General features: G+C 42.5%; 1 protein-coding gene across 2 annotated transcripts in view; it reads right to left on the bottom strand.

The window, feature by feature from the left end:
- Fgf5 (fibroblast growth factor 5) overlaps window positions 1-16659 on the bottom strand; it is a 22235-nt gene extending 5576 nt beyond the window's left edge. Inside the window, exons 1-2 of one of the 2 annotated variants that reach the window (XM_021211098.1) lie at window positions 16064-16659; window positions 8890-8993 (exon numbers count right to left, since the gene is read on the bottom strand). In XM_021211098.1, the coding sequence (XP_021066757.1) occupies window positions 8890-8993; window positions 16064-16415 (456 nt within the window). In that variant the 5' untranslated portion in view covers window positions 16416-16659. The remainder of the gene's footprint in view (window positions 1-8889; window positions 8994-16063) is intronic. The other variant, XM_021211099.1, reaches the window with a different exon arrangement.
- Window positions 16660-22656: the final 5997 nt, after the last annotated feature.

Genomic DNA, 22656 nt, shown 5'->3' with positions numbered 1-22656 from the left:
GTAGGATTTACAAAAAGAAAAGGCACAAGAAACACATACAAACAAAACCCATAAAAAACACAAACTCAAAACCCATATGATACAAGCAAAAGACTAGTGAGGTTTTTTAAGTGTCCAAACAAGAAATATGAGAAAAAATTACAAAAAATAAAAATAAAACAAATAAAAATAAAACAAACAAAAATTCCTACAAAAGTACCCCTGAGTTCATTTTGTGTGAGTCCACTATGGTACATCAGGCCGGCCCTTAAGTGTGATTTGTACACCCGTGAGACCCCACTGGAGAAAACTGACTCTTCTTGGCAAGCAAGCTGTCATTTGGAGACAGTTTCTGGGTTAGGAATGAGAGGTTGTGTCCAATCCCCCTCTCACCTCTGAGGCCCCCTCTGGCTTTAACCTGTGCAGGCCCTATGCGTGCTGCCAGTCTCTGTGAGTTCACGTGTGCATCTGCCCTGTTGTTTCTGGAGACCCTGTTTTCTTGACATCCTCCATACCCTCCAGCTCTTACACTCCTTCTGCTTCCTCTTCTGCATCTTTCCCTGAGTCCTGGGAGTAAGGGAAGTTGATGATGACATTTTGAGCATTTCTAAGGGAATTTCATGCTACATTCTCCTTTAAATTATAGGACATTTTCCAATAAAGATTATGGATTTTTTTGCTGTTGTTTTTGATTTTTTGTTTGTTGGTTTGTTTGTTTTTCAAGACAGGGTTTCTCTATATAGCCCTGGCTGTCCTGGAACTCACTCTGTAGACCAGGCTGGCCTCTCGAACTCAGAAATCCACCTGCCTCTGCCTCCCATGTGCTGGGATTAAAGGAATGCGCCACCATGCCCGGCTAAGATTATGGTTTTTAAATGGTAGGCATGCATTACTTCCCTATGTGGAAGAGGGAAGTTGCCATAGGTGTTTTCATTATCAAAGGTCTGATATAGACAGGTAAATCAAATGCTAAATGAGCCACTGAAATCCGCCATAACTTTAGCACTCACCCACTGTCTGTCACTAGGGCAGCAATGCCTCAGCTCACTGTCTTTGCTGGACAGGATGGCACACAGCTATAATCTTAGCACTCAGGAGAGTAAAACTGAGAGAATGACCAGGAGTTCAGTGAGACTTTGTCTCAGCAAAGAAAGAAAAATAGAAAATAGGATTATCCCCATCTTTGTTTCAGATATGTTTTAATTGATTTGATAACCGTTGCTGACTGTATAGCCAAATGTTAGGGCATTTGCAGCCTCTACAGAGAAACACTATATAGGCATATAAGCCCTTCCAGTCTTCCTTAATGAATTAAATTATCTGTGTATTTCTCTTTCATTTCACAAGCATCTAAACAAGTTCCAATCAAGAAGCCCTGAGTTGAACATTAACGTGAAATATTCAAACAAACTAATTTATTGTAATTTACTGTTTCTTTCAAAACCAGTAAAACTTAAGCAATTAAATCATGCTTGCTTAAGTATCCAAATCCTTACACAGAGGGAGGGGATACATACAATGCTAAGGAAAGCAAGAATGTGTTATTGCCAAACGCTGTACTTTCGCCTATTGATAAAGGGATCAATAAACAGTGCTGGCAAAACTGACCTCTGCCTGCAAAGGAGATAAGTTAGACGTACATCTCTCACGCTGCACAGAGATCCCCGTGAAGTGGGTTAAAGACCTCACCTGAAAACCCAAAGTGCAGTAACTCCCGGAGGAAAACAATAGGGAGAGTACTTCAAGTTCTAGCTCCAGGCAAGCGCTTCCTGAACAGAACGCCAGTGGCCTATGGAATAGTATGCCCCACTAATCAGCAGATGGAATCGTTTGAAATTGGAATGTTTCTCTGTGCAAAGAAAGCTATCAGGGAGCCTGCGGAACGCAACAGAGAGGTAATATCTAGAATACACAAAGAACTGTAAAACTTAAATACCAAGAAAATCAAACTGATACGTGGGCACGAGCAGACAATTCTCCAAAAAGGAAATACACGTTATCAATTTTTTTTTTTTTAAGGCATTCAACATTGGGGAAGTGCATATTGGGAAACTGCAAATTAAAACTTGAGTTTCATCTCATCTTGGTCAGAATGGCAAGATCAAGACATCAAATAGCAGCAGATGGTGGTAGAGATGGAGGAAGGAGGAGAGTTTATGCACTATTGAGACTGTAAATCAGTGTGGCCACCACAGAAATCTATCTGGACCTACTATAGGACCCAGCTGTATGACCCTGGGCTTCTCCAGACACCACGCTGTATCCCACCATAGAGACATTTACAGCTCCATTGCTGCATTATCCACAGCAGCAAGGACATGTTTCCATTCTAGATGGTGATCCAGAGAAGAATGGGTAAGGGAAATGTGGTGCTTATACAAAGCAGAATTATATTCTGCTGTAAAGAGTAGTGAACTCACGAACATGTCAGACGTTTGGTGGAAGAGTATTATATCAAGCTAGGTAGGCAACACACAGAAAGACAAACTTCATGTGTTCTCTTGAGTCTTTAGGTGTTTATTATTAATGCGGGTGAAAGGTAGGAGTGGATACAGGCCGTGAAGTTAGAAAGGAGACCAGAAGAGGGGGAGGGAGTTAAAGAAGGTGAGCGTGGTTGCAAAGGTGAGACAGGAAGTGGCTGTGGGGGTTAGCATGTGCTCACAGGGGAGGGGTCGGGATTGAAGGAAAGGAAACAGAAAATGAATAACCACAAGTTGTCTTTGAAAACAGTGAACTCTAATACTTCGAGGGCTAATTTATAAACAAACAAATAAGTAAATAAATAAGTAGAGTTTTGATTCTACTGTGTGTTCTCACAGTGTGGAATCCACTCTAAACTATGGGTGCTTTTTAAAGGTTCTTGCCCCACACCTGTAATCCCTGCCCTGGGGAAGCTGATTCCAAGGGTCTCTAGCTCCCAGCCAGTGCTATGCAGATACCAGTGCTCAGAATGTACAGCAACGGATGAAGAAGCAGTGCACGAACAAGGCGTCAACTGAAGTGAATATGGATAGACAGCCTAACACTCGGAGCTTATAAGGCGTTTTATCTATTTATCTATTTTACCGTGTTTTCATTGGTCGTCTTCTTTCTCCTAAAAGTTATAAATTTGAGAAAGAATTAACTTAACCCAAATCATTAAAATGTTATTCTATGATGCCATAAAAAAACAAGTATCAGTAAACGTGTGCTTTAAGCAGCTTTCTAACTTCATGGATCCCAGCTTCTGATTCCCCTATCCACATTCAGTAATGCTTGGCTCCCATCTTTACAATTACCAGTGCTGCTGTGTATAGCTGTGTGCTGATGTAGGGCGATGTGAGCCCAAAGGAGCTGCCCTTTATCCTTCACCATGTACGTCAGTCACACGGAGCTCCATGGTAGACCTGCTCGGCTATTTTAGTTGTCCATAACCTCAGAAGGCTTAAAATTCTTATACAGATATTTAGATGGCTTCAAAATAAACAACTTAAAGGACATCAATGTAACTTTTAAAAAAATCAATCATAGATGTTTATTAATCATTAAGATGTTTATTCCCCTGGCTGTATCTCTAGAGATTCTATTTTAGTAAGCGGGAGATGGGAGTTTGGACTTGAATCACCAGCAGCTAGATAGGAGTGATAGAGGTGAGGTAAGAATAGTATCTGAAGACCACGGGTAGAAAACAGGTACTTGATTTCTGGTGTCTTTAATAGCCCTATAAAACGGCACTACTCTATATACCATGATCAGTCTGCATTATTTACCTCCTGCAATAATCAAGATACTATTATTTGGCCTTGAGTCAGAAGGGTAAAGACACTGTCCACCTAAAGTTCCACAGTTTCAAGTACCAGGTTGGGCACACAGGTTGGGCACACAGCTCTCACTTTCTGACTGAGTCTACGGTTCTTTCCATAACACTGAAAATTACGACTTGTCTCCTCACATGTGTATAGCTGACTCACTCTGGATTTCTTCCTTTTTTTAAAGACTGATAACTGCTAAGCTCCATCCCCTAAGCCGTCAGAGCAATGGCGTGCTATTACTTGCTTTAAACAACTTGTATTTGGAATCAACAAGTCCATTATTTTTCCCACATTTCTTCAACAAAGTCCTTCTCACCAACCTGACAGAAGGCAAAATTAAAGGCCGATACAGGAATTAACTGCAAACTCACTCTGGATGGCAAATCACTGGCTCTTTCCTTTTTACATAGAAGTGAGCTCTTACTGTGTTAATGATATTTCTATACCCAGAACCTGTGGTGGGGACAGGAAGAGGGGCTTGTGATAGGTCATGTTTCTAGGTGATAATTGTAAGTGTTGCTCTGGTCTTTCTGTTTCCCCTTTTACTAAACATGCTGAGCTTGGGGGGCTGTTGGCTCCTCATTCACTGCCCCCAGCGCCGGACGTCCAGTTCAGACTGGCTAGCCAGCTGGCACCCTCTGAACCCAGCGAAGGAGAATATTCTAGTCCTCGCTCAGGGCTGATCAGCACACATTCCAAGCCTGTTTCGTAAAGTCTGCAATTAGCCTTCCTTCCAAACATGATCCCCTAAAACCCGGAGACATAAGAAAGTAACCATTTGACCATATGCCTTTCTCTGGATAGTTAAGTTTTTTCCCAATATGTAACAAGCTATCGTGTATACTTCATGAAAACACTGAAGTACATGTGACCTCCAACTTCCCAAGATTTATAATTTTCTATCCTAAAATGGACAGTAGGACTCCAAAGGGACCAGAGGACCATGAGCACAGGAACCCCTGTCTCTATGCCCCTGTGAGCTTGGAAACCTTGCCTTCAAATTTGATTCCTTAGCAAAAGGAAAATCTAGCAGATAAGAGACTGTTGTGTGTGCAAACACTGATGTCCCAAAGAAGAAGGGTTAATGGCGAGTAGGATTTAGGCTAATCTAAATAGCTGAGGAGCCGCAGCTACTTGACCTTGAAATCAGAAAGAGACATTGGAGATCACCCACCAGCTGCCAGAGAACACATTCTGGAAGATTTGTTTAAATGGCGAGTGATAATAGTTTCCAGGCATTACAGCAAGCACTCTGTACACTGTCTCATGGAAAACACAGCCACCACTTCAGGCAGCCGCTATAATTTTCCTGTTTATTTCAACTATAAAAGCAAAACACAGAATATTCAATAACGCGACACACGTGTGGAGAGGAATTGGGTTTAACTGCATACCCAGAGGCGTTCTCGCTTTACACCTAAACTGTGTCGGAAAAAAACCAGAAAGGTCCTGTGGCAGGCTTTCCGTAAAGACCCCAAACATGAGGGCGACAAGCTGAAAGCCTTAGAGGACACAGCAAGGACCTTCATCCAGAACAGTTTAAGACAGCGAATGGGAGCCACAGTGATGTCTGACTAACCCTGCCGCCTCTCTAGGAAGCAATCACGCTCTCCTATTGTCCAGAACTCCTCACACATTTTGACAAAAAGACCATATACTTTCAGCCCATAAGTCTCCCTCTCCCTCTCTCTCTCTCTCCCCACAGAGAAAGAGAAAGAGTATGGATTTGGGTAAGTGGGAATTGGGGAGGATCTTGTGAGGAGGTGGGGGAGGGAAAACCAACATCAAAATAGGTTGTATGGAAAAAAGAAATTTTTTTAATTAAATTATTTTCAAGCGTGCTGGGAAATTCACACAGTGGGAATATGGCTATCTTGCGCGTTTGGAAATCTGTGAATGGTTTTGAGGAGAGGTGCTCGCGGATGAGGGGATGGGGTGAGAGCTTCAACACCACCTGTCCACTCTAGGAGGTTCAAGTAAAACTTTTATTGTGAAATTGACAAGCGAGACAATTCCGTCAGTGCCAGCATGCCTCCTTCATGCTGCACAGGGCAGGGCATTGCAGTCTGCCATCTTTGCCCACACCCACAAAAAAAAGTAGCAGTCCGTGCTTGAGTGTTTTTAGGAACCAAGCAGTTCTTTTCTGTTTGAAAGTTAGCCTTGAGAGGGGTTCCCTAAGTGACACAATTTCACACCGAATGAATATGTCTGTGGCAGACATATCCCCTCCTCTGTAGGCTAAAATCAAGTGCTGGAGAGTTTGGGGGAAAGGCTAGAGCCAAAATAAATGTTTTGAATCCAAGGGAAGGTGAGATGGTGGAAATTAATTTACAACTTTACACATCTGGTCTAGAATTCCCCTCTTCTTTGCTAGTTAACAGGATGCTATAAATGCTCTCAATGGTCTGCCATAGTCTTCATTTTTGACATATTGTGTAAGGCTATTACTAAATAATTCCTATAAGCACATGGAAACAATGTACTTTGCTCCCAAACACAATGCTATCTTTTAAACTAACTTATGCCTGCAAATGACTCGGATATCTAAAAAGGGAATTTGAAGAGGACACAGTTTCCTTTCAATCCTACAACTATGTAACCTTAGGGAAATAACTACCCCTCTCCAGCCCCTTTCCTTGCCTCAGTGTGTGATGAGGTCATGTGAGTGGAAGGTGCTTTGCAGAACTGTGAAGTCTGGTAGCCAGCTTAAGCTCTGTTATCAGAACTGGATTGCAATGGACACTCCGCTATAGGGGAATTATTTTTGCCAGAGTTACCTGGCTACGTTACACTTCTAACTCACTTTCAGTTCATAGGAAGAAGCTGAAAGATGCTCTCCAAGGTCACTGCAAGGTTATTAATATAAAGCAATTCACCAACTACCGGTTACTGAGTGTGGGTTAGTAGTTTGGGTGATAATATAATTCTGTAAGTATCAAAACCAAGGCAGGTAAACACATTGAACTTTAGAAGAGTGTTTCTTTAACGTGTTCCACTACAGTGAAAACAGGAAAACAAAGTGGCTGGGCATAAAGCCGATAATTGCTATGATTAATGCTGTTTCTAAACTCGACTTCTTTAAAAATAAATCACTTCATAATTTAATTAGGTTTCCATCTAGAGGGGCGGGAAAAGTGCTAATAAAAGCTCAGATAAGAGAATGGAGGTTTGGACACAATTGTGGGGCTTAATTTTTTTTTTTATCTACAGTTCAGCTCAAAGTCATCAGAATGACTTTTATATCTAAGAACCCCATTGAGTGACAAGCGCAAGACTTGCTTTGTGCTGCTTAAAAGTCATTATCCCATGAAATAACTCTGGCTTGCCAGGATGGGGAAGAATAACAGATGCTGTTTTTGCATCATCTGCATTATTTCCACCAGTCGTCCTTAGACATTTGGGTCAAATTTCTAGAAATTAGTTACTTGCATTTGACGGAGGAATCATGTACCGTAACCTCTCGGCTTGACCCTTCTAATTGGCATCCATTTATAATACTTTGCTTTCTGTGGCAATTATCCTCTCGCTGGCCTGAGTTCTGTCTATTTTTGTATGCACTAGTACGCAGATGAGAACATTTTCAGTGTTAACAATTTTTCATTCCTCAGACGAACCCTTAAGAGGCGATCTCTTTACTTGTCTCGTATCTTAGGGCGCTGAGGTTTTGAAGGTTGTACAGCCTTAAAGCAGAACAATGAAAAGTCATTATTTTCCAACCCGGATGTGACTTTTTAGTGATCAAACGTTATCCTTAACAAAATGAGAGATGTCTGATTTTTCCCACAGAAGTGAGTGAAATGTGACTTTTACTTGTTCAGTTATAGCCTTCGGTTTTTTTTTTTTTTTTTTAAAAAAAAAAAAAAAACTGTGTGAGTCCTTACTGGAGTAAAACAACACAGAAATGAAGTAAATTGCTTTTATAATTCTTGAAATTAATGACTAACGAGTTTAACAAAGGCTTTTCATTAATCCCAGATTGTAGTGGTTTGCTACGTTACATTATGTTTAGCTTATTGCATTCACAGTTTATTAAAAACTCACAAGGTCCCAACTGCTGTCCTAAGGACCTTATATCTACCATCTCACAAGATTCCAAATAGCCATAGTGTTCTTCAGAAGTTATTAATTCCTTCAGATGCATAGGAAAGGACACTGTGAAGCTTTCCATATAGAAATATGTGGAATTCTGGTTGGATTCTTAAAACTCCGTAGAGTAAGGGCTAAGAAGCAGGAGGCAATTGATTTCACCCGTAAGTTAGATTTTCCTATACACTTTGAAAATTACAAAAGAAATATTCAGCTATTCATTTCCTATTAATTAAAGGACTAACTTTAAGAAGTAATTGCCTCTTAAATGTATGTAGTGTTAAAAAAAAAATCTTTTATCACAAAAAAGAAACCCTAAGTTACTTTTAAGTGTGATACATGTACATGAATACAGACAGAATCTGGATGTAGTAAAAGCTAAAAAACAAATAATTTTTAAAATGATTACAAAATGTGTAAGCACTCTGAAGAAAACTTTTGAATGCAAGATTAGTATTAAGTAATTATAGTTAAAGTGACAAAAAAAATACAAGACAGAAATCCCCCTGCCTCCTCGCGAGGTTTCTCTCTGGGAGGTGAGAGGCTTGGCAGGTGGTGCTTTTGTCTCTGGCTTCCTTACGTGGGAATATCTGATATTACTTAGACCTCAAATTGATATTAAGTAATCTGTAAAATCAATTAAGAACTCCTCTATCTATTAAACACACAGGACACCAAATGTAAGGTTTATGTGAGGCCATGGACTAGTTCACTCCTGTGACAAGTCTCACCCAGGGCTCTCTAGAAAACTAACCATGGTGATCCGTTTGCAAAGGCAGTTTACAAGTGCATTTACCCTTTACAGCCTCAAAGGTTCTATTTGTTTCCAAAACAGAGAAATGTTCCAATAATTACTCACAGACAGATGCACAATTGGTTATACATACATATAATTTTACCAGGACAAAACAAATATGTTCCTTAGGCAAATTGTCTATCTTATCCACTCATTTCGAAAACAATCTCTTCACTTTGTTACAGACGTAAAACCGGTGGAGCACTTTTCAACAAACACAAAGTGGTTTCTACTTACACTTGCATGGAGTTTTCCTTTTTTTGACATCGCTAAAAATTTGTTGCTGAAAACTCCTCGTATTCCTACAATCCCCTGAGACACAGCAAATATTTCCAAAATACCTAGGATGACAAAAAATCCCAAAATAAAACACAGACTCTTCTACACAGAACTGTGAAGAATTCAATGTCTACTACGTCAACTGCTCTCAGTCTTTACTACTGAGATGAAATAAAACAACATATAACGACCCTTTTATGACCTCCAATATGTTAAAGAACGGCTAACACTAAATGTACACTCGAATGACTTATTTCAAGATTCAGAAACTTTACTCTGCTTCCTCAGTAGTTCTGTATTTGCACATAGCAGGTTGTTTTTAGTAAATTTGACAATAGATTCTTCTCAAGTCCTGAAGGTATTGAAAGAAGCTTTTAAAATAGTTTTTAGATAATTCTAATTTGTTACTACTCCACTAGTACAAAAAATTCGAAAGCCTGGAAAGTTATAATTTCTTACATAAAACAATCTTTTAAAAACATAAAAACCACACCTAAGATACTGAAAATATAAATGACATTACTTCTGTGAATGTTTAATGAATTACATTTTGAGACATACTGCACTTTAAGTCATTTCCTAGAGAAGTGTGATGATCTGTGATGTTGTGACTGTGTGATGCCCAGTCTGTGTGTCAAGCCATGGTCCCTTTATTTCCTGTAATCATTTCAAGACCCACATGTGCTGAGTCAAGAAACTGTTCACCGCAATTCCTTGAGGGTTTTAATAAGGTTCAATGTGTGCTCTGCACATAGCTAGAAAGTCTGCCTAGTATATAAAGTCACAAAAGACTTTATATATAAATATGAGTGGGGAGAACATTCTTGTTAGTTATACACATGATACTGTTAAAATGTAGAAACAGTATATTTCATTAGAGCTGAAATACAGCCATATAGTTCATTAGAACTGAGGGAAAAAAAAAAAAACAAACCAAAAAAACAAAGAAAGCACAGAGGAGAGAGCAGACCTGAACACTTGGACACAATTGCTTCAAGCATGTACCCTGCTTAGGGTATTGTGGTAAGACCTCTGCGGAGGTGACATTTTCCTCAGGTGTCCTTGAAGTAGCATTCTCCCCTACAGGACTTGTGCACAATGGTTAAATTGGCCAACGAGGGCAATGAGTGCATACAGGTGAATCGGTTTATCAAAGACTTATTATTGCACAGCTCAAGCTGAGCATCTGCCATCATCACAAGTCTTACCGTGTGCTCACTCAGCTCCGTGTTTAAACACTCAGAAGTTTCACAGAGAACAGGGGACACCTGGGGAACTCTTTTGTTATTGTTGTTCTGGACAGTCTTAGCCCAGAATAAGAAAACCATTGCAGGCACCACTTTAGCATTCTGTCTTTTCAGGAGAATTAAAAGAAACAAAATGTAAAAAACTAAAGCAAACAAAACAAAACCCACCATACTCGCTGCTGGTTTTGCTTATGTTAATAGACAATAGGGTTAATAGACACTAGTGTTGCACATATCATTTCCTTTCAAATATTTCTAAAATTTTATTTAGGTAGAGCCTAATATAAAAATTGTTTGATTGAGATACACATGCAAGGACTTAGAAGCATCGTCACATTACCAGATACTGGCAAAGCACACAGTACTTCATAAAGTTAAATACATCAGTTTATATATAGAGTATAATAGGTACACCATACATGGTGTATTTAACTTTCTAAAATTTAAAATATACTCCACACATATGATGTTTAACTTTATAAAAAGACGTAGTAGGTTATATTATTATTAAAATATGATTATCACATCTGGTAAAATGCTATATTTGATCAGAATTTAAGAATAATATTGAAAGCTTCAGTAAAGAGTTCAAATATTTAGCTTATTGGGGATGAACATGAAAACACTACATATGTGATCAGAAGCATAGAAGGTCCGTGGTGAGCGCTCGCTCGTCTTTGTGGAATGATTGACATAAGATGACAATAGGGTTGAACCATGAGCTCTTCATGGTTGTCTTCAGTGGACTCTAGATTGCTAAGGGTGCGTTAACTCATACACTAATGCAGCCCAGCGAACATTTTTCTGATCCTTTTTAAATTCAATATTTTCTGTATCTTAATTATTAGGAAGACAATGAACTTGAAGAATTTTCTGTTCTCCTTATGGATATAATCATTTTTATAAATGTACATTGGTCCTACATTAATGAAAATAAACAGCAGCATCAAAGATCAAATTCTCATATTTTCAGTCTACCTTTTGAAGATATTGAAATTAAATGGTTTTATAAATATTTACTTGGTTAAAAAAATAACTCCTTGTTTAACTAAAAGACTGCTTTCTGACCATAAGACCTTCTTTTAAGAACTAATTTTGGCTCAATTAACTTGTATCTCAATACACTGCATATTTTATTCTATGTGTGTTGATTATATACATTTTCATTGCAATTAATTTTAAATATGGGGAGATGATGAAGTAATGCCTATAAAAGTATTATTACATATTGCACTGTTTGTATGATAAACTCTATTATAAAAGTCACATATTGCCCTATAATGGAAAGACTATGCAATTTTCAGATTTAGTGTTCCCGAAAGCTTAATAAGTGTATGTATATGTGTGTGCATGCATGTATGTAAGTGAGCATGTGTATGCATATGCGTGTGGATAAGAATTGTTTTTCATAAGGCAACTTTGTAATTAATCTTTTAAATCTTAATGTAATTTTTACCTAGTATTGGAATCATTGTTAAAGATCATAATTTCTAAGCTAATATCAATGATTTCACACAGTATGGTTTTCTAGAATACCAGCACAATCCCACACAACTCACAATGGGCTTTCCATCTCTCTCTCCAAGAAAGCACACATCTCAGTAACTCATTAAATTCTAGGAAATACTGCAAACCAATGTGTGTTAAATCGTGAATTAATACATCCCAAAAAGCATTTTGCTAAAGCTGACTTTATGAAATCAGTATTATTTGTCCTCTAATCTTTAGGTTGGAGATGATAAACTACTAATTTGTTATTCACCCTGTGGATGTTAAGACAGTGTCCTTAAGCAAAATTATGGTAGGCGATTGTCTCACAGACCTGCCAGTGACTTTCTGCGATGCTGTGCTGTCTTTGGGGACGACACCCAAGTAGACTCCTGTAGGGACCAGTGACTGTCTGATGTTGCACTGTCTTGGGGACAACCCCCATGTAGGTTCATGTGTTTTGAGTTGCTCTTAACTATTTATTGTGTCTCTCTCCTGTTTGGGGATGGGTGTGGAGAACTCAGGATATATTCAAATGCAGGTACTAAAGATGGTGTGTCATCTTTCCCAAGGTGTCTATGATTAGGAGAAGAGAGGAGAGACAAGAGATGGTAGGAAGAAGCCTTTCTTAGTAAATGCCAAGATTGGAAGAGACAAAGTTCCTTGGTGTCTCTACCATTGGTCCTTAATCTGCCTACTTCAAAGGATGATTATGAATAAGTTTACCTCAGTAAGAAAAAAACATACATAGTTTCCTTTCCTGTTCTTTAGTTCTCTTAAAATCAGAAGATGCTATTGATGATGGGGGACATATTATTACAGACTAGGAGAATCAAAGCTAAGAGAACATAGATATCACGTGAGTTCAGAAGCTTTCAAAAAAGCATTTGAACTTTCCCAAAGAAAACTATGACGACACTGAAGTCTTTCTACTCTCATCCATGGTAACCAACATGCTCCTCTGCCAAGTTATCAGATCTCAGTCTTGAATGATCCAATTTAGCTCCGTCTTTTGCTGATTAAATTATTGATGAGCTCTCCCCCTTGAATTTCTCTGCACATTAAATTCTGGTTTATCCAGCCTGGGGTGATGTCTGATGAGCGTATGATACTGAAATGGATAGTCAAATCAGAATTTCAAAACAAAGTGTAATATTGAGGACTCTCTTAGTCAAAATGTGAATGAATGAAAGGTTCATATTTTGTGTGACTGCTTTGAATAGCCGTCAACCAAAGTTCTTCCTCTGAACTGCTATCTAATAGTTTTAATGGCTCCGGGTAAGCCAAGTAAAGCACTGTATGGAAGCTAAACTTGACAGCTTGTAAGGTAAAGCAGCTGTTCATTTCACTTCAGGGTTAGAGCTCATAGCCCCTGGTCTTGTCCGTTATTCATCTTTCCCCAGTGTTTCCTTCCTACAAGGGTTCATATGCAAGATGCCAGATACCATGCTCTGTCTGTAAAGCATGGTGCCCACTGTTGAGTGAGGCCAACCAGGGCCTGACTAGTTGAAGTACCTAAAGGGACACTAGTATCTGTGGCTAGAGCATGGTTTTGATAGTAAAACTAAATGAATCTTCATGATTGGCAAATATATTTATTATCAAGTAAAAGTTGACATTTCATCTGACAAAAAAAAGTCTCATTGTGGCATAAAAACAAAACAAAACTTCATACTGAGGGTTATTTTCCCCAATGCATTTCAGTCTTTCTTGTGAGAGACAAACACGTTTCCACATATATTCTAAGCAATACATAGTCTAAGGTATATATATATATATATATATATATATATATATATATATATATATCTTCAAAGTGCACTATAGTAGATGCTGCTTTTTCTTCCATGGCTACCTAGGTGTAAAGAGCCATTTTAAGTTTCCAAATCCCATGCCTTTCCACTGCACATAAAATCAATTCACAGAGTTGTGTTGGGAAGCACTGATAACCAAAAAGACTGACTGTGAGACTTGAGCTATGCTTTCCTTTGAGAAAAACCTGCCTGTGGAAGGCAAAGCCAGAGAACATGAAAAAAAAGAAAAAAGAAAAGAAAAGAAAAGATGGCACAGAAGTAACCAAAACCATGCATTCTGAGGCAGGCAGCCTACATTGGGTAATGAATAAATGAATGAATGCATGAATGAATGAATGAATGAATGCCAGTCTTCTGAAAGATACAAATTAAACTCTGAATGGCTGTTTAAAATTGCAAGGTTGGGAGTTAGGAAAAAAACTACTTACAAAGTTTTATTAGTCCCTATCTGGGATACATCCCCTCTGGTCTGTGGCCACCTTTCAATGAGGATTTTAAAATAAATTAGCCCCTGGAAATAATATGTAGCTGGCTAGTTTCTTCTTTAGATTAAACGAAGTCTGTTCATCTGCTCTCACTTTCTTTCATTTATGTTTCTGTAAATCCCCTTCTAGCAAGGCCTATACTACAGCCACATTTAGCTTCAATGGGCTTTTTTTTTTTTTTAGTGAAGAAGGAACTGTTTTGCTACCAGAGCTCCCCCAGGCACAGGAGATCCCAACCTACCGCTAGATACCTGCTGTTGGGGATCCGAGCTAGCAAAGGTTATGTGTAGTTGGTGCTCATTCACAGAAACAAACTAGAGAAAGTTTTTCTACAAGATCTAGGAAAATTGTTGAGGTCGAGACTAAAGGCTGTCTCGTGGTAGAACTGAACCCTGCAAAATGAGGAGTGAGCAGAAATACTGAAACAGAAGTAACATCTCCGAGGAGCATCAGAAAATCCACCCTTACCAGAACGGACTATTCCCTTCATACACAAAGACCAACGTTTCTTTCGAACGTGAAGAGAAGGGGTCCAATGTGGACCGTATTGGAAGCCCTGAGACTCAATGGGATGGGAGACTAGGGCCCTCTCTGTTGTGCATTGTCTCTCCACCTGCACCTCAGCCTACTGAAGTGTTGCTCTCCAAAGACAAAGCAAGCAGTAGGCAGGCAGGCTCGGAACAGCACCTGTCGGGAAGCTACTACCGGATCTCACCGGCCTGATCCTCTTAACTCATTGAAAGAGGCTGGTCGGTCAGCCATCCCACCTGTGCTTGAATTTCCAAACCCTCCCCACAGGCCCCAGCCGGCTGTCAGCCCAACAAATAAAGCCCGTGGTTCTTGGAGCTGAATAAACAAAATTGTTCTAGTTTCTGGGGACGCAGGTCTAGAGAGGCACCAGGAAGACAAGAGGGGCCAGGTGACTGCGCAGCACTATCTCCTGGCCCCATTTCCGCTCTCCATGGGAGTCTGAGCGGTCCCTGCTGTGGCTTTTATCTGGAGGACTGAGCCCTGCTGGAAGCCCGACCTGGACCTAGTGAGAAAACAGCTCGCAGGATAAGAGAAACTACAGTCCCATGCATGCACACAGCACCAAACCACTGCTCACCCCAGCAGCCTAGGAACAGGGAGGGGAATGCGAATGACTATCGTGGTGGTTCAGAAAAGCAGATGGAATGGAGGGAACACGGGTGGGGTGGAAGCGAAGAGGAAAGGAGAAAGAGAGAACTCAGAAAATTTTCAAGTTGGGTGGTTTTTTTTTTTTTTAGTTATGCTCAATTTACAATCATTTTCAACCGCCTCTGTAATTATTTTAAAATTAAGAACTTTCCTCCATCTGTCCCTGGAAACCAAAAGCTATCAAGGTATTGTCAGGGTCTCAGCCTACTAAATATTGTTAAACCCAGCACCGGACTTAGTCATAATACTGTCCGGCTTTCCAGATCATGTTGCTTTCTTGCAAGCAGAACTTTGCCCTTCCAAAACACATGTACACGTAAACTCTACGTAGACATGTGTAGCTGGTGTGTCTGCGCGCTTATGTATGCATATATGTATCTACACATGTATGTATACGTGTGAAAGATGCCTATGCATGCAGAGTTACACAGAGATATTAATATACAAACATAATATGGGATATACATATAGGATATTTGTAGTTGGAGAGTGGAAGTACTCAGATGGGTTCTTTTCATAAACTAACGTAATTTATGTACAGGGAATAGAGATATACTTAACGCTTAAAGAAAAATGCGGTTCTAGTTCGTAAGTAGAAAGAAATTGTACCAGGAGAAAGATTGTTACTTCTTTCATTATTTTTTTTTTTTTTTTCCTCAAGCTAGAGTGGGTGGCTAGTCTTTTCCGCCAGGGCATTCTGGAAGAGAGCTGCCTGCCTCACCACGGTAATCTCACCTGGGCTTAGCCATGCTTACTACCCAAGGCTCGCCCGGAGTAGACGCATCTCCAGGAAACCCTGCCGGACTATTTCCAGAACCAGCAGAGTCCCAGACGCTAGGGCTCCTAGAGGTGCCCGTGGCCCAAAGGAATCCTGACCGTCCCTCCCAGAACAGGTTTTGTTGGAGAGTGAGCAACTTACTTAACACACTGGCTTCGTGGGAGCCATTGACTTTGCCATCCGGGTAGATCTGCAGATGGAAACCGATGCCCACTCTGCAGTACAGGCTGCCGGTCCGGCGCCCCGAAGGGCTCCACTGGAAACTGCTATGCTCCGAGCCGCTTCCTTGGCTGCCCGGAGAAGCTGCGACTAGTGAGGAGGCAGAAGACGCAGAAGAAAACGTCGCGCTACTTCTGCCCCGGCTGTCGCTGGAGTCTCCCGGGTTCCTAGGAGGCGCGGGTTGCCCTTCGGGAGTGAGACGCTTCTCCCCGTGAGCCCAAGCGCTGAGGATCAGGTGGCTGCAGAAGATGAGGAAGAGCAAGGACAGGCTCATTCTTCCGGCCGCGGGGGTCCTAAGTGCATCTTGCAGGGCTGGCTCCGGGCTCCGTAGCCCCCGCGCGGCTGCGTGCCTCTGGCGCTGCCTCCCTCGCCGCACTGGGTGGACATAGCCTCGGGGAAGGGAGAGGGAGAGGGGGAGAGAGAGAGAGAAAGAGAGAGAGAGGCCACCGGAGCGGATCTCGGCGCTGGCACCGGGATATTTATAACGCCAGTGATCTCACTGCTCCGTGCACGCCTGCGAAGCTTCCCCTCACCCGCCGCTTTGTGTACTCACGGCCGGTACGGGGAGGGAGCGCCGCGGTCCCGGGGGCGGGGGTGTGAAGGAGGAGGGAGATGCGATCCTGGGAGTGGGAGGAGGTGTCTCACCCTCAGAAGCTGCCCCCCGGGACGCTGGCTGCGACCATGCACGGGTCATGCAACCCAGCGGTTGTCAAGAGCCACCCAGTCACCCCACCCCCTGCCCGAGTCAGCGGCTCTGGAATTGGCTCCGCGCGCGCTGCTCTCCACGCAAGGGGCATGGATGGACGGCAACGTGGGTATGGGTTCCCGTCCTCTGTGGTCACATGTGTCCCAGCCAACTCACTCTTCACCCAGCATCCGCATTCCAGGTTGCTGGCCCCTGCCATCTGGAGCCTGGGAACCACTTTTTGAAGGGAACCAAAAACTGATTGGCAGCAGAACTTGGGAAGGCTTTGGGGTGGCCCAGGTGGGAGCGAAGACTGGTTTCTTGCTGTTATTTTTTTATTAAAGAACTAAGGTGTGCGTTTATTTCTCCGTAAGAAAGCCACCCTGAATTGTTATGCCAGGACTCAGGCTGCCCTCTGAGAAACTCTGTCGATGCACGACGTGTCCAGCTTTTTCTTCAGGAAAATCCATGTTTGTGTTGGAACAGGTGAATGTCCTCGAACACACACACACACACACACACCACACCACTCCAGACACACTTGAACTCCAGGCAAGGATGAATTGAGCCTGAACATCAGGACTGCCCAGTTGTCCTCTCTGACCCCATGATCCCTTGCCTGGAGGAGTTAGCCAACAGCTCTCTTCAACTTCCATTGACTGGAGGACCGACCCCAATGAATGATTAATGACAGGCCCCTGAATCTCAACCTAGGGAAACTTGAGAAGGGAGAATTTCCCTGTACGTAACGCTATGGCTGTTATTTATCTGAGAAATATACCTGACTTGCATTCTTGGAATATTTCTGTCTGAAAACATATTTGAAACTTTAAACTACGCTATGATATATCATTCATTGGTCATTTAAAACGAAAAGTCAGTGAAGCCAGCCAATGGGGTCAGCTCACATCAATCATGCGTGATGTTAAGACATGGTTTTATTCATTACTGCGTATCTGCTTCAGGTTTCCTATCTTCATAGTGAAAACCTATAAAACAGATGTAGATTTGTTTTCAGAATTGCAAATCTCCCGAGGCTGGGGGACAGAGTAGGACACAGCAAGGCAGCAGACAGCCAGTCACCTGATCAACACAGGAAGTCACTAAAGGGAACACAAAAGATTGTGAACTGAGCCTTGGTGCTCCCTGGTGTGCGTCACAGCACAAATCTCTCTCAGGACAGCCCTGAACTTTGAGAACAACTCCAGTTTCCTTCCAAAAGGTCCTGTTTGCAGAGTCACTTCTTCTAGAGTGGATGAATTTAGCATGCTGAGATACTGTGTGGTGAGCCTGCTGAAAAGGAAACCCTTAGTCTTACATGGTTTAGGCCCCCTTTGGTGTCTCTGGATGACATCAGTGGGACTCACAGTGTCACACAATTCACTGCCTAAAACTAACTTGGGTCACCAGCTCCCATCCTAAGGAGTCTATGGGAGGAGCAGCTGGAGTAACTTCTTCCTTAGCTGTCTGGTCATCCCCCTGTTGCGGGGTGGGGGAAAGCAGAGGACTCCGAGAGTTTTCTAAAACTGAAACTCAGCCTCTTGACTTTTTACTCGTTGATCTCCATTTCAGCCGAGGCAGTCAGTACCTGTGTTACTCTTGTTTCTGGTAAGAACCAAGTTGAAGGTCAAACCCTTACCTAAGGAAGGCTACCACCTGCTCAGGCTTTAGTCTGTCTCAGTTCAGGGCCTGGCCAGATGAACTTTTTCTGGCATTCAAGAGTTTGGGTGGGGCGCACTAAAAAGAGACAAACCCCAGGTGCTTTGGGGAAAGTGATTAAATTTGGCAAAGCAACTTAGCTCTCTTCTCAGAAGGCAGAAGTGTGTACATGTGTGTCTAAAACCCTGCCCCTGTTGCTGCATCTAAGCAAATAGAGAAATTGCCATTAATTTAATATTTATGAAAGACAGTTAAACTGGGATTGTGTTTATTTAAGGGGTGGGGGCTGCAAAAAAGAGCCAGAGGAACTGAGACAATAACAGCATGCCTGTCACCTGCCAGTGAGCTGGATGACCAAGCCAGCCAGCTTTCCTCTGCAGCTTAGCTAATGCTCCACACACCAGTGCTATGCATACCTGCGGTGCTCACATCCTCTCTCACACATGACTAGCTGGTCTCAGCCAGAGCTGGGCTCAGAGGAAACTCACTGTTGGAGGCGACAATCTCTCCTTTCAACATCTTGGCTGCTCCCAAAATGAGTGTGACTCTATACCACATTCTCTTCATTCTCTCGGGTGGCTTTCTAAAAGGCAGTCACCCTAAGTCCCCTGCTGGGGTTAGTCCCACAGTTGCTATTTATGAGCCACTGAAACCTGGACACAGTTCCTAAAAGCCTGTGCCCATAGCCTGCCCCATGGTGTCATTCATTCCCCATTTCCCAGTCTCTCAGAGCTGAGAGGCTAGACCTGGAAAAAGCCCTATGTGCTTAGCTGTCTGCATTGTGAAGCTAGTAGTTCTAGAAGAGCCTGTGCAAGTACTCATTGCTGCCTAACAGAGCAATAAAACGCTCTGGAGGCTGATTGACTCCACCAATGACCTAGGCTCCAGGCTAGGGGTGTGCCGTCTGTTTGGCCCCATCCCAACATGGTGGCCTTCTACCGTCCTGTTTCCTCAGTCTCACTTATTGATTTAAACCTCAAATTTGGAAGCCCCAACACCCCAGACTCCCTTTTCCTTGACCTTAGCATCTGGACCCTTCCAATCTGCTATTTGAGAAGAATATCAGCTGCATCATTGATGGAGTTTCTAGCCCCAGAAATCATCTGTAAGAAAGACACAGTATAGACCTCACAAGCCGAAGAAGATTAGAGGTTCAGCTGAAGGCTTCCTTTAACCTAAAGAACAGGTTCACTGTTAATGACCTTGCACTGGTTGTAAGCCAAGGCCTAGCTTTGCTGAGGCATCCCTTCTAAATGTGCATCATGCTAGGACCAGGATGTGGGCAAGGATGCAGATAATGGCTAAGGGTGCATCACCCAGGGCAGTGCAAGCCATCCTAGAGGTTCTCCTACTTGGAAGCAGACTCCAGTGCCAGGACCTTGCCTAGACTTCTACCCCAAAGCTCCACTTGAGCCAAATCTCTGCTTCTGGTGATGCAAGTCCTTGGTAAGGTTTGTATGTTTGAGGGTCTGTGACTCATAACATTGGAAGGTAAGGCCTCTTCTTGATATGAGGAGACAGTCAGAATTTTTTTTTTTTTCTACAAAAGCTGCCTTAACTCTGCTTTTTTTTTTTTTTTTTTTTGGTTTTTTGAGACAGGGTTTCTCTGTATAGCCCTGGCTGTCCTGGAACTCACTTGGTAGACCAGGCTGGCCTCGAACTCAGAAATCCGCCTGCCTCTGCCTCCCGAGTGCTGGGATTAAAGGCCTGCACCACCAGGCCCGGCTTTTAACTCTGCTTTTAAAGGGTTATGTGGCTCCCACCATTTCTGCCTCCCTTCCTTACTAAGAGGCTATGTCCACATAACAATACACACCATGTTTCACTAGGCAGGTTCTCAGGGATGCCATACAAAGTTTCAAGAAGTTTGCTGCAGACTTCGTGTGTATGTTGTCTCAAAGTTCACGCTGAAACTCTAAATTGCGGCATCATGGTACTTGGTAGTGGAACTCTGAGGAGTGAGTGGGCTCTTGGGTCGGGCTCCTCCTGAATCAGTGTTCTTATAAAAAGGGATAGGAAAGACCTGGTTCCCTCCTCGCCCCTGCCACCATGTAAGAAAGTAAGAGCCTAGCCATAAGGTGCCTTGAGCTCAGACTTCTCAGACTCTGGCTGGCACTGTGTGGCTCAGTTACGTGCTTTCTAAGCCATCCGCTCTTGTTAAAACAGCTGAAGACGAAAAGCAACAAGGTTGTCTTGTGGGAAGAGTTAGGAGCTGACCTGCGGCCCTTAGACCACGCTGTTGCCATGACCGCCAATCACCTCCAGGCCTGGCTTCCCACCAGCCAAGTGGGCAGCCAGCACAGCAGTCAAATTGCCTATGGCTACAGGAGCAGGCTGAACAGGTTGAGAAGGGTGGGAAGGCCCTTCCGTGGAAGGAGAAAGTCAAGGAGAGCAGAAGAGGATTAGATCTCTGCCCTTGTCTTGAGAGTCCATTGGTCTCTCTACAAAGCGGGTGATGGTTGGAATTGGTCGCTGCCCTCTTCGGCATTTGCGGCATCAGATGTAAAGAGACCTTCTGTAATCTGAATGAGCTCAATGAAGTCAGCTCTATCTTTCTCAGTATAGCTCAGTTCCTAGGCTTTTGCACTAACCTAGCGACTGTTCATGTTTGAGCTTACGCATAAATTCATGTACCAATTTCCCCAAAAACACTGTCAAATGATCTCAGAGCACAAGATCCAACAGTGGAGAAATAACTACTTTAAAAGTATTAGATGGTCAACAGTAGATGAAATGTCTGGAGGATTATTTATTTATTACGGATGCCAAAGTCATACTCTCGGTTTACTCACGCCCTCCCTCCTTCAATACAGAGCCCTCTGCAGCCCTGCACAGATCCATAGACAATAGCAGTATGTGACAGATTGTTGTTACAGGCACTATCCTATCTATTTCTAATCATGTCAAAGAACATACTGTGTGCACATGGGGTGAGTTCGGCGTCCCGGGTCTCAGCAGGTTACCGTGGGACACTGGGCGAGAGATCACAGGCTTTTTCCATCTGTGAAGAAGAAGGAAGAAAATCAGGCCTGCTCTTCAGATAGGTCTATCTAACCCTCTGAATGGTTTATCTGTATCCAGAAAGGCAAGCCACAGCAAACCGGAAAGCATTAAGGAAGGTAGGGGAGGGGATAGGAAGAAGAGAAATGTTGAGTTGTCCCCTGGGAAATTCTTCTCCTGTCAAATGGAAAAGGTGGGATGTGAACAGCAGCATCAGGCCCTAAGCTGATTGGAGAGTGCTGACCTCACAATGTTCTCTTCACCAGCCAACCCAAAGGCTTCATTCAGGGAGGGACTCTGAAGATACCTTCTCAAACTGGGTGTGTGCACTCAGGTGAACATTCCCTCCCCCCCCCCCGCCCCCTGTGATCGGGGAGGAGGAAGACATAGCCGTGCAGCCATCTGGAGAGTGTGTACAAAATTTGAAAGATGCTGTCGACAATAGCACATGTGGATATTTGTTTAAGTTTGGTGTGATGGTAGTTTTTGTTCTTCCAAGAAAAATGGACACATAATATTTATTTGTTGGTTTATTGAAACAGGGTCTTGCTAAGTAACCCTAGCTGACCTAGAACTCTCTATGTAGACCACGCTGACCATGAACTCACTTAGATCTACCTGGCACTGTCTCTCAAGTGCCAGGATTAAAGGCGTGCCCCTCACACCTGGTTTAGGCAAAACATACTCAGGAAAGATTTGCTCTGTACTTTCTTTTAGAAGTTGAAGTGGTGATTTTTTTTTTTTTTTAGCTTAGCCAAAAGATGCTAAGAAAAAAAAAAAATAAAAGAATGAAGCAAAGTAAGGAAAGGAAAGGAGGGAAGGAGGGAGGGAGGAAGAGAGGGAGGGAGGAATATATCCTGCTGCTGCAGCCTCTACAAGGAGGATTACTTGGACAGTCGTTCTGGTTTCTTCAAGCCACTCTTTCCTAACTAGACAACAGCTAATTTAAAAGTCCAGACTGTTTATTCAAAGTCGTGTGGGAATTATTGATAACCCATAGTATATACTAGCTGGAATTGAACTCTACCCAATACCCCCATTCCTCTCCCTTGCAAACCAAGAAATCTGAAGTAGAACACAGCTCTAACCTATGTGAATCAGTTTGATTATTATGACCATAGATACGCAAACAGAAAATCATGTTGCTATAATTCCTGCTTGGGTCTGATAC

Source organism: Mus pahari, chromosome 13 (assembly GCF_900095145.1).
Source record: "Mus pahari chromosome 13, PAHARI_EIJ_v1.1, whole genome shotgun sequence".
NCBI classification, from domain to species: Eukaryota; Metazoa; Chordata; class Mammalia; order Rodentia; family Muridae; genus Mus; species Mus pahari.
The sequence above is the reverse complement of the archived record's forward strand: the minus strand, read 5'-3'. Positions and strand labels throughout refer to the sequence as shown.